At 40.1% G+C, this 12,981-nt stretch overlaps 1 protein-coding gene across 1 annotated transcript in view; it reads right to left on the bottom strand.

Annotated features, from left to right (window-relative positions):
- Positions 1-12,981, bottom strand: part of LOC149022051 (endoribonuclease Dicer homolog 2-like) — a 59,875-nt gene that overhangs the window by 34,522 nt on the left and 12,372 nt on the right. The window contains exons 7-13 of the mRNA XM_089150241.1: positions 12,695-12,832; positions 7,325-7,453; positions 7,097-7,226; positions 6,836-6,935; positions 3,109-3,301; positions 2,866-3,026; positions 2,131-2,349 (exon numbers count right to left, since the gene is read on the bottom strand). Of these exons, the coding sequence (XP_089006367.1) occupies positions 2,131-2,349; positions 2,866-3,026; positions 3,109-3,301; positions 6,836-6,935; positions 7,097-7,226; positions 7,325-7,453; positions 12,695-12,832 (1,070 nt within the window). The remainder of the gene's footprint in view (positions 1-2,130; positions 2,350-2,865; positions 3,027-3,108; positions 3,302-6,835; positions 6,936-7,096; positions 7,227-7,324; positions 7,454-12,694; positions 12,833-12,981) is intronic.

The raw sequence follows: 12,981 nt of genomic DNA, 5'->3' as shown, positions 1-12,981 counted from the left end.
GCACCGACGTCAGCGAGTTGCGCTGCTGTCGACGACGGTTGTAAGTGTTGGTGATCGTGGTGGGGAAGCAGTCGCCAGAGAAGAGGCAATCGCCAGAGAAGAAACAGCAGACCTTGTAGCAACCAAATCAGGATCTTCGACAGTGATTTTCCCCAGGGCTTCGATCATGGCCTGAGGAGAACCAACAAAACGGCCTAAGAGGCCGCGATCTGCGGGAAATCCACTATCGACAGTCTTGCGGGGGATCTTCAAGAGGAGGCGCAACATTGGAAGGCAATGAGTCAGGCAGAGATAGAGGGCCAGGTTGATTCTTAAGCGAGACAGAGCCGTCTATAAGAGGCTCTGAAGGGCAAGAGGCATCATCGTGACTGAAGGTAGAGCATAGTTCGCATCTATGAGGTATCCAATCGTATACTATGGTCTGATCGTACTTCAGGCCGTTGTCATCGGCAATGGAGACGAAGCCGACCAGGGGCTTGGCCGCGGGGAAAATCACGCAAAGTCGGGCATATGAGAGCCTCTCCAACTTGAGAGTTTTGGCATCAGAGCGCAATGGAGTTCCTAAGAGCGAGCCAATTCTACTTAGGCAATCGGAATTCCAGAACTCCAGAGGCAGCCTGGCAAGTTAATCCATAGGGGAAGGGAGCTGAGGTCGACCCTGCAGAGAGGAGAGGAAGGAGACCACGGTTTGAGGAATATTTTTGATTTTCCAACAGACCAGGGAGATCCCTCCAAGGCACGGGCATGACAATCCACAGAAGAGAAGTTAAAGAGAAAAATTCCGGAATCAATCAGATGCGTATCCATAAGACCAAGGGCCTTCCATTGTTTGGCAAGGGAGGATTTGATGATGTTTAAGGGGGGGGACAGGGCCAAAGGATTGACCAATAATGGCAAGTTTCCAGCGGAGAATGCCGGGGGCTGTGGAGGTGGAGGGGCAGTGAGCGTGGGGGGGGGGAGTTGCTGCCAAGGATGGGAGGAACAAAAGAGAGGTTGAGATCAGTGGCAGAGGCATTAGGAGGTGAGAAGAGAGAGTTCCAAGGCTTGGCCGGGGGAGGGGTGACAGCGGGGGGAGTAGAGGATGGGGGACAGGGTGAGGAGGGGGCGGCGGGAGCAAAGGAAGGCAGGGGGGTCGGAGCCGGAGAAGACATCGTCTACATTCCTCCAATTCCTAGAATTCTCCGAGTTCTTGTGGAGAACGATCATCTTTTTATTTTTTTTTACTACTATGCAGAACTAGATCTCTATTACCCTTGGAGATTTGCCCCTTCCCTTGACAATCTTCCGCTTTGGAGATCTAACCTTGCTCTAGATTTGGCGTTTAACCTGTGCAGAACCTGATCTCTATTACCTTTGGAGATTGTCCCTTACCTTGGCAAATTTCCTTTCAGAGATCTAACATTTTTGCAAATCTAAAGTTTCATTTTTCTTACTATCCTAGCAGTTGTTACCCTCAAAAATATATTTCACCTCAGATTTGTGCAAAAATTGGTCTTGACGATATTTGAAGATTTTACTTTGTTCATTGGACGTTTTTTATTGGAAACTTAAAGTTGCCGCAGAGATGAGGATGAAGCAAGTGAAAATTGGTAGACATTTTATCAACGAAAAATTGGAAAGCAATCTTTAATTAGTGAAGTACAAAGATCAAGTTGTAGATATTTACTTGGACAAATGTTTCATCCTATTTTGACCAAGTCGAGCATGTGTGATATCTATGCCTCAACTTGAGCCAGAGTGTTGGCATAACTAAGGTTTCCTAATTGGAATAGGATTCCCCTTTAAATCCTCTATATTAATTATATTTTATTATCTTATATTTTCTATATTGATTTCCTATTTGGTGTTAGATTGGTTTCCTAATAAGTCCAAGATTGGTTTATCTACTTGCTTTTCATATTTCTTTTCCTATTTAGAGTGGAATTTACTCAGATTGTAATTATAAATACCCCATTGGGGCCTATAAATGAAATAATACCATCTAAGCAATAATTTCTTCAAATTCCAATGCATACACAAAAATGTAAATAAAAATGTAAGAACAAACAACAAACAGAAATTTAAATGTTAATTTAACAGCTTCTGAAAGATTCAATAAAAACACTTTCAGAGTGAGTTTAAGGAACATACCCATCAGAAGGGAGTCGTGAGCAATAGAAGTTGACGAGAGCAACACTAGAGCTTAGTGTTACAATGGCACCGGTAGATTCAACATGGTAAAATTCCTCATCCAACATTTCTGTTTCAAGTGGCACACAGGGAAGAGAAGCATGAAGTAGGGATTGTTCTCGCATAATATCTCCACTTGCTAAATATTTTTCAACTGTTGAGAGTGTAGAAGCATCCTCACTAGAACAAGAAGAAAATGAAGATCAATAAAGTGACCCACCCATGCTCAAATTATAACAGGTAACTAGTTTTCTATGACATAATAGGTTTTATAGATTCTACATCTTCATTCATAGAAACTTGCACATTGTGCATATATTTTTCCCTTGGCAATTCACATGTATGTTTATAGGAACTCGAATTTTGATGAAAAGGATTAATACCATGAGAAAAATAGTCACCAACATGGATAGAGATGGATCAATGTGTAAATGTGTAATATGTGAGTCCCACCAAAAAGATGCAACAAAAACATAAATAATTCTAATCTTCACAGGAAGAACGATAACTGTCCAAATGTTCGAGTTTTGATAAAATTGATATGTACTTGCAATAAACAATAAATAAGTTTTTTGTTTAACTATAAACTTTCATGCAATAACTGACCATGGGAGAACAATTTATATGAATAATAAGAATAATTGAAAGCAAATTACAATTATTAGAAGAGAATCTTGGAATGGAGTAGAACACTACCTCTCAACAAATATTAGAAAATCCGAACCCTGCATTCTAGCGCGGCCACGTGACTGTATAAAACTACAAACAGTGTTTGCGGTATCAAATCTTATAACCAAATTACAACTTTGAACATCTAATCCCTCTTCGAGAATCTGGGTTGCAACAATAATGTTAACCTAGTAATGTTGTAGCAGAGCATTGTCAGATGAATGCAATGCATCAGAAAAATAAGTTGACAGGGAGACAAAAGATAGATACCAGGCCATTCCTAAATGATTCAACGATTCCAATCTGCTTTTTCCTAATCTGAGAATGAAATTCAGACTGGTTCCCTGCCATGTATTCTGTCTTCCAGAAGCTAAGTTGCGGAAGTTGGCTCAACAAACATTGAAGAACAATAGCTGTAATGACCCGTTCAACAAATATTATACATCTCAAATCTTTCACCTGCCTGCATCAAAATCATGTCAACAAAATCCACTGACGTGAACTTCAATAGCACAGCACAAGATCAACCAAAAAAATATTTAACAGACCATCATAAAGAATACTGGTGAGTAAAAACTCCAACTCTTCATTATAGAATAGGGGCTAAAGAAAGAGCTAAAAATTGATGGGAAATTGTAAGTTTTGCGACATGGAAACTTCAGCTGTTACACCCCCCAGACATGTGGTGTCAAAAGGGAGAGGAGGGATGCAAAAAATGTGGAAGAAACACCCATTGTTTCAAGGAGTTCAGCTGCACCTTATGCTGTAGCTCTATTCCAAAGATGATATCTCCACAGAAGGTAAGTAGTGGGATCCGAATAGAGTACAAGGTTCTGCACTCATGACCATGAACCAAAAGATTGGAAACTTTACCTAGGTACCCTATATGGGTTTGGTTTGTTATATCAACAGAACACATTTCTCCAATCCACCCATAGTTGTCACGGCGACGAGGCGATGCAAGGCGGTTTAGGCTAATTGAGGCGATGAGTCGATGAGGCGCCCTCCGAGGCGCTTTTGAGGCGGTGAGGCGTTTTAAGTGAAATTTTTAGTGTACATCTCATTCACTCTAAATTTACCATATCTTATACGATAAAAAAACTAATATCAAACTACCTCTAGTCATCCAACATACTACAAACCACACATAACAGGTCCTAAATAAAAAGTCGCAAGAAGAAAGGAAGAGAAGAAGTTGCTTGTCACTAGCCACTGCTTGCCGGAGTGTCACTGCGGGAATGGAAGAGAAGAAGAGAGGAAGAGAGAAAGAGATTAGGGATTAGAGTGAGAGTGAGAGTGTGAGACTTGAGTCAAGAACTTATTCTCTTTCAATTTTGTTTGTTTTTATTTTTATTTTAACATTTGATCACATGTAGCGTCATTAGACATATGCATATAGGTTCAAACAATAGATACTTTACAATCGGAATCTAATAAGCATTTCAATATATGCCTTCGATTAGGCATCTTTCTCGTGATTTAAAAAAGAAAGAAAAAAAAGCGGACGCCTTATTGCCTAAAAATAAGGCGACGCCAATTTGAGGCGCTCCAAAGGAGCCCAGACGCCGAGGCGACGATTAAGCGACGCCTAGGCGACGCCTTGACAACTATGAATCCACCAGATTGGAAAATGCAGATAACAAACTCAAACCCCACATTTATGGTGGGATATGAGACATGCTAAAGGTAACTAGGATCAAGAAACTAATATATTTATACAAAAATATGGTTTATAACAGTGTTGTCAAAGTGTCCTAGGGGCGGCCACCTAGGCAGCAAGGCAATTTTTCAACTGCCTTGTTTTGAACCCCTTAATTGACGCGTTGTTCCCCCCCCCTCTTTTTCGCTTAAGCGCTACCGCTTTGTCGCCTTATTGCCGCCTAGATGCTAAAGCATCCGCTTTTTCGACATTTTGTGCATAATATCTTTTTCCTAACTTTTTATTTTTTTTAAATCAAAATTCTACAAAGCTGTATATAAATTTAATAGCTTAATCATTTCAGAATCGATGCCCAAATTGAAAAGGAACTTCGAGGTCCAAAGTGAGCAGGACCCCCATGCCCTTCAATGACAGTTGGTGAAGCATGAGCCATACTCAACATCGAGAATCAATGAATCATTAAATGGACAATGACTTAGAAATCAGAATAATGAGATCTATTAATTTATCATGTTGGCCCTATTAGTACATAGTCATTGTTATAATGCTTGATGAGATGAACTTATGTTTGTGTTTTTTATTTTTTGGATAATTTTTCGTAATTATGATTCTTGAATGCTTTCTTTTTTGGATGAATGTGACTACCCAATGTTTGCTTAAATTATTATAGAAAGTAGTTGTATTAAAAAGTAGTTTAAAAGTAGGTGTATTGAAAAAATTTGACCCAACCACTTTGGTCGCCTTATAGCCGCCTAGGCTCCACTTTGTCGCCTAATATCCCCAATCGGTTTGGTCGCCTTGCCGCCTCGACAACCTTGGTTTATAATATGAAAGAACCAGGAACACAGAATTTACTTAGGCACTGACCAGTATATAGAGCTCTGATATCATGTCAACCAAAAAGCAGAAAATAGAAAACAGGGAGAGGAAGAGAAGCAGCAGCCAGAAGAGAAGATGTATCGTATTGCATTAAGGTGGATACAACCATTCTAAACCTGTAGAGCTGAATTCCCCATGTCTAAAATATTCAACCCATATATCTAAGGTTAAGAAACCTTCTTAGTCCAATTTGAGTTGGTTCCGTCAAAGAGCTTGGAAGATTGGCTCTCATACATTTGAAGCTACATCAAACAAGCTGGGCATGTTAAACATCTATGCTCCAACTTGAGGAAGAGGGTTAAGTGAGCCACAAAAAGGCAAAAGAGGAGAGAAATAAGTCTCAAGTGCTAATCTGCAGAATAGTTTTGGGCCTGTTTCTATGTCCTTGAGCATTTTCTTTTTCCTCTCCCTTTTTTTCTTCTTCTTCTCTATTTTCTCCATATATTTCTTATTTATGTACCTACCATGGGCATATAGGAACTAGAAACTAGGCTCCCTGAAAGAAATTCAATGAATTACCAATATCAACATGAAAATTCAATTGATTGAAGAGCGGACTTTTAAGAAATACTAACTTCATTAAGCAAAAAGAAATTTAAACCTACTACATCTCTCATACCCTAGCATAGGATCTATAGAAGTAGTTGGACTTCTTTTAGCTTTGACAGGTTAAATAAGTAAAAGGGTTTCTAGAACATTTTATTGTGGAAGAATAAATAATCATTAACAAAAACCCTAAAGGGGAAGAGAGAAGGAGAAAATACGAGAGGGAAGGAGGAGCAGCATATAATCTACTAGTGAGGAGCTGCAAATAGGAACCAAGGCCTCAGGCCCTCAGGTAACAACAAACGTCTGTTGCTTGGGGTATCCAAAATTGGGGGATGGGGGCAAACTGGAGCCTAGAGGAGAAATCAAAGGAGATGTTTTTTAAAACCAAGTACAGAGACGCGGGGTTAGTGGTCCATCTCCTAAGGTCGTGCACCCACCATAAGTGATATAAAGCAGCCCCAAACACCAACTTGCCAGTATAGACACAAATAGAATGGCCAGAGTAGGTTCTCAAGGCCCACAGAGGATCTAGAGCAAAAGCATTGATATGACGAGAATGTGGCCAGATGGCACCAACAGCTTTCTCCTAGATGGAGTGGAAGAAATGGCATGCCAAAAAGAAGTGTTCTAAACCCTGTAAACCATTTCACCAAATGATGCAGCCAGGGGCAGCAGACATATGTTGGTGAATGAGGAAGGCTTGGTAGGGAGATAGTGGTTCAAGGTTCTCCAAGGTGGTGGTGTGAAGAGGGATACGACTTTGAACCAAACCAAGGGGGACCAAGGAGTTAGGAGAGGATTGGTGGAAGGGGGAGGAGGACCAAACCTTTGTGAGAACCGGATCTCAGAAACATTATTGTTGAGAATAAACAAATTTCACAAATGAAGAGATTAAAAGTCATCAAGAACCTGTAATCCAAAAGAGAATCAATGAGACGATCAACCTTCGGAGTTAAAAGGCCAGCATCTATATTTTGTGCAATATTACCTCCAATAGTCCATCCTGCACCTACACAATGAAGGGAGAGATTACTTCAAACAACGTTGTTCTTTTGCATGGAAGGGTCAACGAGGAGGAAAACTAAATCCACTGGATCTTCAGGGAAACAAAGAACAAAACTGATGAAATAAGGAATAAGAAAAAAAGAAGCCCAGAAAGTATGAAATTACTTGGAATGTATGTCAAGAACAACTGTAATACATCTCGATTAAAATCTTTCACAATCCTGTTATCAATAACATTCTTTCCTCGCAGCCAGGGCAAATTATCTATTTCAGTAAGTGAAAAAGTTTCGGAAGCCTACAATTTGAAGAACAGAAAATATGAGACACAAAAAGAAAATACCTGTCTGAATAAGAGAATTATAGCCCAACAAGCCATACAATAAAATTCTATACCTTTAAGGCCAACCAAACACCTAACTGGGTTATACAATACAAAAATGTTCTACAAATTTTTGATATCTTCTCTGACAGAGAAACTTCAAAACAATCATCGAGATGCCATTCCTTCAGGGACTGCAAATGCTGAAATCCAGAAATATAATCAATGCAATAATAGAAGATTTACACATTTGTTATAAAAGACAGTCATAAAACCAGTGACAAAATAATGATGGTATTTGCATGCGTGCTTCCTTGAAGGAAAATCAAGAGTTAAGTTATAACTTAGCAGATCAGCCTTGATTTGGGCTTCAGATTTCGAATCTAATAAGAAACAATGCACAATTAAGTTAGGATGCTTAATTAAGGTGAAACATATAGATAAAAATGATCATAAGCAATTCTGGGGGAGACAAAGCAGGTTCCTCCAAGATTCAGAAAAGTTGACCAAATCGAACAAAAATTATGTCGACGGAATAACTGTAAACCAGAGGAAAGTTTCCTCTGTAAGAAGTTGAGAATCAAATGGCTTAAGCCACGGGACTCAAATTCCTCTTTCTTCCACCGCTCCCTCAAAGCTTGACACAACTACAACTACATCCCAACCCTCCTCTGCGCTAATGGTGTCTGGACTTGAGATGTTGAAGGAATCAAGAGGGTGCTCGCCTTCTTGCCTTCTCTTATGACTCCCTCCTTCCCTCTCTCCTCCCCCTAATCTGAAAAAAAAAAAAATTTATCCCCTCCTCCCTCCTTGATACTGATGTTAACCACATTCAGGGGCAAAACAGGGCCGAGGGTTGCTCCCCAAAACCCTGCGGCCCCTAGTACCATCTGGGGTATTTTGTTCATTCTGCAAATTTTCATTGAGTCTAAGATAGGGTATAATTGGTCCATTATTTTTGTGGGAGCCTAGATCTTTTTTTAATTTTTGAATTTGAGCCTTTATTTTGCAAGTTAATCAAGAGCCCTGAGTTTGTCTGCTAGAGTTGTCCTACTCCTTGCAAGAAATCTACATCTACTCTTAGCATTCAAATTGGATTCATCTGAAGTAAGTTATGAAGGAATCCTTGTGTGAGTCAAAAACCTAGTCAGTTAGGAGTTTCAGTTTAATTTGAATTACAAGTTAGAGTCCTAGTTTGTTTCCTTTCTAAAGTTGAGTCCTGTTGTGAGGTCCTTCTTAAAGGCTACAAATAAGCCTCTCTAGATTGAAAAAGGCAGCTTATGATTAATGTAATAAAGTTGACACTGAAGGAGCAAGAGAGAGAAATCAAGGGTTTCCATGGAGGGACTTGCAACAGCCTTGAAATAGAGCTTTTCTGCAGTTTCTCTCAAGTCCCAGCATTCTTCTTCAAGTTAAGCAGCCCTATTTCAATTTCAAGCAAGTACCAGCCCTTTCCCCCCCCCCCCCCCCCCGGCCCGATTTCCCCCCTCTACCACCCGCAACCCTCCCTACCCCTTGGCCCTGATCTTCTGCAACCCCAACCCCTCCCCCTCCACTGTAAGACATCTCCAGCCCCATCCAACCCTCTGACAGCACTAAGAGCCCTTCCCCATTCCATTACCCAGTTCCTTACCCTGCCCAAACCCTAGAGTATCATCCCACCCATTCCCCTCACTTTTTCTTCTTCTTTTCTACTTCTGATACCTGTGGCACTTCTGAAATTTCAGAAAACAAAAATTCAGAAGTGCAGCAAGGAATTGAAGACCTATAGGACCCTATCCTCTTAACCTAAACCTTCTCCTCTTAGAATTAAACCCTACACCCAATCCGTACCTTCAATCCCAAAATCCAGCCCCCTCCCACTCCTAAAACCTAAAAATCTGCAACTTAGCTTCATAATAGAAACCCTAACCCTAGAAATCTTCAAACCTCAATTCTCAAACCCTAACTCAAAATTATAATACTGAAATTACAAGAGTAGCAAGGTTTAACGATTGAAAACATAAAACCCTAAACCCCTAAGCCTGGCAAAACTACTGTAACCCTAGCCTATCCCTTGCATCCCTAGAATTTGTCCTAAAACCCTCCACTGAAGGGTATTTCAGCCTTAAAAGACTACTGATTCTCAGGGAAGAGGATCTTGGAGTGAGCATAGATCTAGATCATTATCCCAATCAACTTAATCCTAGATCCTTGTTCTCATCAGATACCCTCCTCGCCATTCCCTCAAATGCTGAAATTCTTGTTGCCATTAACTCCACAAGCCCAATTAAGTTCCTGGACCAGATGGTTACAGTATGGGTTTCTTTTGAGCCTCCAAGAGTTCTACAAGACAACCTCATCAATGAGGTCTGTAGCTTCTTCTTTAACCCCTCTCACTTTCATCTGTAACCCAAACCTTCCTCTGTCTCATCCCAAAGAAGCCCAATTCCTCCGCCCTCTTCGATTTTTGGCCCATTTCCCAATACAATCTCCTCCACAAGTTCATTGTCAAAATCCTTGCCACCAAAATTCGACTTGTCATTCCCTCCCTCATTTGCAAAAACTAATTTGCCTTCATTGTAGGTAGGAGTATTGCTGACAACATTTTCCTTTGTGTCAAGATGACCTCTCCTCGCACTCCCTTGTGACCCTCCTAAAACTTGATCTCCACAAAGCATTCGATTCCATTCATTGTGATTTCATCCTTGATGTCCTAGCCTCTATGGGGTACCTCCTCCCCTTGTATGTTGGATAGAAGCCTATATCACTTCTCCCCACTTCTTTGTTATCACTACTGGCTCCCCTGCTAGCTTCTTCCCCAACCAGGTGGGTTTCTACCAACGTTGTCCCCTCTCCCCCTTTCCTCTTCTCTCTTTCCCTAGAAGTTCTTACTAAAATCATCCTATCCAATACTGACCAGCACCTCGCTCCCCCATCCCAAGTGCAAAACTCTAAAACTTTCCCATCTTCAATGCCTTGATCTCTTATGGTGGGAGCCAAACCTTAGAAGATGGACCTCCAACTGCAAAACTTGATACTTGATTTGGAGAGCCATTTGCTTTGATGCTTTTGCTAGACTTCTCTCCCCCGCCCCCAAAAAAAAAAATTTGGATACTAAAGGAACAAGATTATTGTTGTCTCCTAGGGTCAAGGCTCTTCTCTTTTGCTGACTAGTCAATTATAATTCCCCCCCTTCTTTTTCTTTCCCTCTTGTACATTTTCTTCTTCCCCACTGGGATTTTGGTTAATTATTACCCAAAGAAAAAATCCAAAACCAGATTTAGTAGTTGAAATAAACAAAATTAGATCTTCTAATAATAGCCAACTAATGTAGGAAAAGCACAAAGAAAGGCATTGGCATATTTTATACGAGCCTTGGTAAGGGATATTGATGTAGCCCAAGTCTGCCCAGTCTTCAGGATCCTTTCAAATAGAACAAGCAGCAAATTACGGTTTAAGCCCTTGCTGTCTGGGTTGAAATCTCATTGGACAGCAGCTGTTTTTCACAACACACACCTTACGGATAGGCCAATTTGAAGCCCAAGTCTTAGAGGTAGGTTTAGGGTAGTCTATGGTTAATTGAGAAAGGGGTTTTAGGGCTCAACCAGGTTAAGTCTGAGGCTGGAATTAACATAAAATTACATGCTTTAACAGAGATGTAATTGCAAATTCTAACAAGTTAGGGTTTGCATGTTTTCAGACTTCTAGGGGAATTCAAACTAGTTAGGGTTTGTATGTATTCAGGCTTCTAGGGTTAAGTATGGGATGATTTTAGGCTAGAGATAGTTCTGATTCCGTTATTTTATAGTCTCTGAATTAATCCCTCAAGGCAAGGGTTCAAACTAGGTTTCCTACTTGGATTAGGATTCTTGGTTATGGTTAAGGTTTGGTCCAGTGGGGGTGAATTTAGGAGGGAAGTTTACTAGGGTTATCAGAATGATGTCCCAAAAGTTTGGGACAGATCTAAAGGTTAGATTGCCATAGATCTAACCTTGAATTTAAGTTCTAGGAAAAAGTCTAAAAATTCCAGAAGAACTCCAGAAAATTATTATAAAGAGAGAGAGGATATGGGAAGGTGAAAAGATGCTAGTCTAGGTTTAGAGGAAGGGAATGGGATTGGGAGATGGGTTGGGAATGAGCTTGCTTGTGGAAGAAGAGGCTCTTGTTCAATTGCAGAAAATTGAAGGTCTTCTTGCAGAGAATTGAAGGTCACTCAAAACATGGGTTGTGGGGCTCTCTCCCACTGAATCCAAGTCTTCCTTCTATGCTTGTTTTTTTTTCATTTGTTACATAAGCGGATGGCTATATTTATAGCCTTACATTGAAGGAAAATTAAACTAGGACACAGAAAAAGAAAACCAACCTGAACTCAACTTATTGAATCCAATTTGGATTAGAATTTCCTGTTACAACTAGGCTTAACTTTCAAAACTAGAAAGGACTCTTAAGTAAGAGATCCTTAGCAAACAGAACTTGTAAAATAAGAACCCAACTTCCATAAGGAATCCTACTTGGAAATTGGATCCCAACTGGGACTGTTAGACAAGGACTCTATCATAACTCATCAAGGAATGATAGTAGACCTAGGATCCTTGTAAGGAGTGGATTCTAGCTAAGGGAATCCCTACTTAATCGGGACTCCTAACCAGACTGAGACTCTTCAATAACTTGACCAAAACAAAACCAAACTCAAAACTAAAAATAGATATAGACTCCTAACAGCATTCTACATCCAACTAGCCCTACTAGGGCACCAAAAGAGAGGGTAAAATGACCAAATATCCCTGGTCAGATTCAGCGAGCTCTTGGTGTTGCATGTCTGTGGGCTGAATTTGGGCCTAAAATATGATGTGGCCTTGTGGTTAGATAAGATAAATAATGCAACTCCAAAATCCTATTGAAACCAGGTCTAGGAGGTACAACTAATTTTAATCACATCTCTTAACACCACTACTAAGAAAACTTAGGTCATGTGGTTCTAACTTCTGCCCATATTAGAGGGACCCATTACCCAAATTCATGGCACAAATGAACAAAAGCATGGCTAACATCTGCAAATTGACAGCATCAATAAATCAGTCACATCAACATGTGGTTTTGACACTGAGGATCCCATGATAACCTTCATCTATTTCGTAGTTGCCTCAGCCAGTTAGTAAGTCCTATGTATTTACAACATCAGCATAGATCTGCAATAAGATCAGATTCAAGTGCTCCATTCAAAACAATAACAGAAAAAGATCTGGATTGAACTTCAGAAATGCCAAACTCTAAAAGTAATTTCTCTTCTCATGTCAAGTACAGAAGATTAGGTTGTTTGCTACATCCAAGGAAAACACAAAGTTAAAACCTAAGCGTGATATTATAATATCCAAAGATGAGGACAAAAATTAATGCTTGTCTTTAGCCTTTTTAATTTTTACTTTTAATAAAGATCTCATTATCTCAAACAGATCACTTACCTTTTTCTTTAATCCCTCCAAACAATGAGATAAATGACAAATTTGGGGGGAAATGTCCATGCCTTTATAGAACTTCAACTTCGGAGTTGAAAATGGTATAAACTCAGCCAGAACCGATTCATTAGCAACCGTATACACCTTGAACCAAAAAAGAAGGATATGTTAACACCAGTATTCAATGTGAAAGGCCAAAATAGATATTACAATTGTAAAGAACTAAAGATGAACCGATAAATGGAAGTGGAAAGCATAGAAAAGATGATCAGTTTCTTCTGCAGCCTTCCAGT

Source organism: Hakea prostrata, chromosome 3, assembly GCF_041222555.1.
Source record: "Hakea prostrata isolate BN-2017 chromosome 3, UWA_Hpros_2, whole genome shotgun sequence".
Lineage (NCBI taxonomy): Eukaryota > Viridiplantae > Streptophyta > Magnoliopsida > Proteales > Proteaceae > Hakea > Hakea prostrata.
The sequence above is the reverse complement of the archived record's forward strand: the minus strand, read 5'-3'. Positions and strand labels throughout refer to the sequence as shown.